This window comes from Cyprinodon variegatus, unplaced genomic scaffold (genome assembly GCF_000732505.1).
Source record: "Cyprinodon variegatus isolate N-32 unplaced genomic scaffold, C_variegatus-1.0 Scaffold981, whole genome shotgun sequence".
Lineage (NCBI taxonomy): Eukaryota > Metazoa > Chordata > Actinopteri > Cyprinodontiformes > Cyprinodontidae > Cyprinodon > Cyprinodon variegatus.
Window position 1 is genome coordinate 297,721 of NW_015151434.1, and position 2,895 is coordinate 300,615.

The 2,895-nt window shown below is 34.7% G+C and overlaps 1 protein-coding gene across 1 annotated transcript in view; it reads right to left on the reverse strand.

The window, feature by feature from the left end:
• The window catches only part of LOC107100517 (B-cell receptor CD22-like), a gene marked incomplete at its 3' end in the record, with an annotated part of 3,942 nt that extends 1,276 nt beyond the window's left edge, over window positions 1–2,666 (reverse strand). Inside the window, exons 1-4 of the mRNA XM_015399032.1 lie at window positions 2,626–2,666; window positions 1,991–2,263; window positions 1,620–1,895; window positions 28–197 (exon numbers count right to left, since the gene is read on the reverse strand). Coding sequence (XP_015254518.1) covers window positions 28–197; window positions 1,620–1,895; window positions 1,991–2,198 — 654 coding nt within the window. The remainder of the gene's footprint in view (window positions 1–27; window positions 198–1,619; window positions 1,896–1,990; window positions 2,264–2,625) is intronic.
• Between the last annotated feature and the right edge of the window lie 229 nt (window positions 2,667–2,895).

Genomic DNA, 2,895 nt, shown 5'->3' on the forward strand with positions numbered 1-2,895 from the left:
GTAGATTCCTCCTTGTCTCACAGTGATTTCTCTGTTTTCCTCATTATTTGTTCTGACTTCAACTCCAGAGGTGTCTGAGGTCCTTCTGAACCATCTGTACCTCCATCCAGCAGAGGGCTCCACAGTGCAGCTCATTGTCACACTGCCCCCTACTGGTATGGTTGATGGACCTGCTGTGAGTTTGGCTCTGGGTTTAACTGATGTTATGAAAAACAAAAATATTTGATTTTATATTAAAGACAATAAACATTAATAATAAAAAGTGATGTTCATGAAAAGTAAATATATACATAAAAATCTATCATTTCAAAACTTATTTTCAAATTTAGACATTAAAATAAACCAATGAATTAGTTTCTAAATGTTTTGTTTAATTATACAAAGTAAAAAATGCTGTTTGGTTTGTAGTGCATGAGAAGCCTCTGCAGAACAAGTTTAAAGTTCCCCTTTGCATCTAAAAGGAGCTGATGGGTGAGAATGATTTCATCTGGCAGAGATAGAAAAAGCCATAGCTGTGAGGAAATGTCATGTTAATATTAGACATATCAGTTAGATCTAAGCCTGAAAGTTAACTTTATATTAAAGAGTTACTCATAGTGTTTCATTTCTTCATTATTCTATATTTACATCTTGAATTATTGTCTTTCTCATCAATGTTGCTTTTATTAAAGCTAGAAATGTGCCTGAGCTTTTCAGCTTAGTCTTTTTTGTATTACCAAAGACAGAAACAATGAGATCAAAGAGAAAAAATGTTTCTCTGTGTTGGGTAGACTTTTCTCAAAATGCCTCAAAAACTGTCCTGCTACCAGAAAATCCATGTTTGTCTGTCACTGCATTCAGTCTGTTGAGGGTCATCATTAAAGTCATTTTAGATGATGGAGCTTAGAGAGACCTCTCAGCACTCAGAGATGTTATACGGACATAAAGAAGAGTTTTATGCTTTTCTAGCACAGGCCAATAAAAAGCACTGAGTAAATGTGGCATGAAGGAAAATGGAATATGGTTATTATCTGTTATTGTTTTATTTTTTTATGTTTTACGCAATTTTATTGATTTATATGTGCGGATATAATTTTTATCCATGTTTAAGCTGTTTTTTTTTTAATTTGTACTGTTTTATCCATCCATCCAACATCTAACACGCTTGTCCCAATTGGGGTTGCGAGGGGTGCTGGTACCTATCTCCAGCTGTCAATGGGCGAGAGGTGGGGTACACCCTGGACAGGTCGCCAGTCCATCGCAGTGTACTGTTTTATGTTTTGTTTTATTTTATTTTTTGTTTGTGCAGCGCTTTAGTCAGCTTTGGTTGTTTTTAAAATGCTTAAGATAAAAGAAAAATTGGATCAGATTGGATTCTGTTAGATTAATTGAAAAGCCTTTAGAGATATTTCTCTTTCAAAAAATAAATTAATAAAAAGGGCTGATCTCAATTTTATTATTTTTATTTATTTTATTTTTAATTTTTATATTATTTAATGTCTTTTCTACAGTTTATACTAAGATTCGTCTTTAAAGTTCAAATCTGTCCCATAGACCAGTTGTCCAACCTCCCCCTGCAGCAAACAGCTGTTTAGTTTAGTTTGGCTTCAGCCTCTTAGATCAAAACAAACCTGACTTACCAGATACTGACAGGATGATTGATTCACTCCACTCTGTTGAAGAATACCAGTCATCTCTGCTTCTACACTGACATGTGTATTTTCCACTGCTGGACTCAGAAACAATAAAAGTCCAGTCTTTACTGGGTGTGCTGTGTATAACAGAACCAGATCTCCTCCATTCATACGTCCACTCAGTGCTTTCTCCTCCCTGGACCTCACATGTCAGAGTGATCGTCTCACCACTGAACATCTGAGAGCTGTTTGGTTTTTGAGTCACAGCAACCTTGTTGGAAACTGTTCACATCAGATTTAAACAGAAATCTGTTAAATAAGTTGATTAATTTGATTTAATAGACTTAGATTATCATAATTTTCAATCACAAACTCACAGGTTATCTCCACAGTGACCTCAGAGCTTGAATGTGTATAGAAGTCTGGGTTTCCTCTCACTCCATCACATCTGTAGATTCCTCCTTGTCTCACAGTGATTTCTCTGTTTTCCTCATTATTTATTCTGACTTCAACTTCAGAGGTGTCTGAGGTCCTTCTGAACCATCTGTACCTCCATCCAGCAGAGGGCTCCATAGTGCAGCTCATTGTCACACTGCCCCCTACTGGTATGGTTGATGGACCTGCTGTCAGTTTGGATCTGGGTTTATCTGCTGTTATGAACAGAAAAATTGTTGATTTTATATTACAGACTATAAACTTTCGTAGTAAAAAGAAATGTTCTTGAAAATTAAATATGTACATAAAAACATATAATTTTTAAACCTTATTTTCAAATGTTTACATTCAAATAAACCAATGAATTAATTTTTAAATGTTTTGTTTCATCATACAAAGTAAATTATTATTTTTTAACAATTCCTGTATGTCTCCGATTAAACATGATTATATTCCCTTGTTATGAATATGATCCCTTGTTTTTGTTTTTACAATTTTGTTATTTTTCTGACCTGAAAATATGCATGATGTTATAGAGCTTAAATTAATTATTAGTTTTTAAATACTGAAATCTTACCTGAAACAGTTATAGAGATAGTATTACTGCACTTGGATTGATGTGAGCCGATTCTGGAACCACAGCACTTATATTTACCACTGTTACCTGTTTGGAGAGGTTTTAATGTGTAGCTTTTATGTGAACCGTAGCGGACAAATTGTTGTCCATTCCATATTATTCTGTAAATCCAGTCAGTTTCTGCTCCTTCATTCATGTCACAGATGAAAGTAACAGACTCTCCAGCATAAAATGTCGACCAGTTGGGCTGAATTGTCAGCACAGCATCTA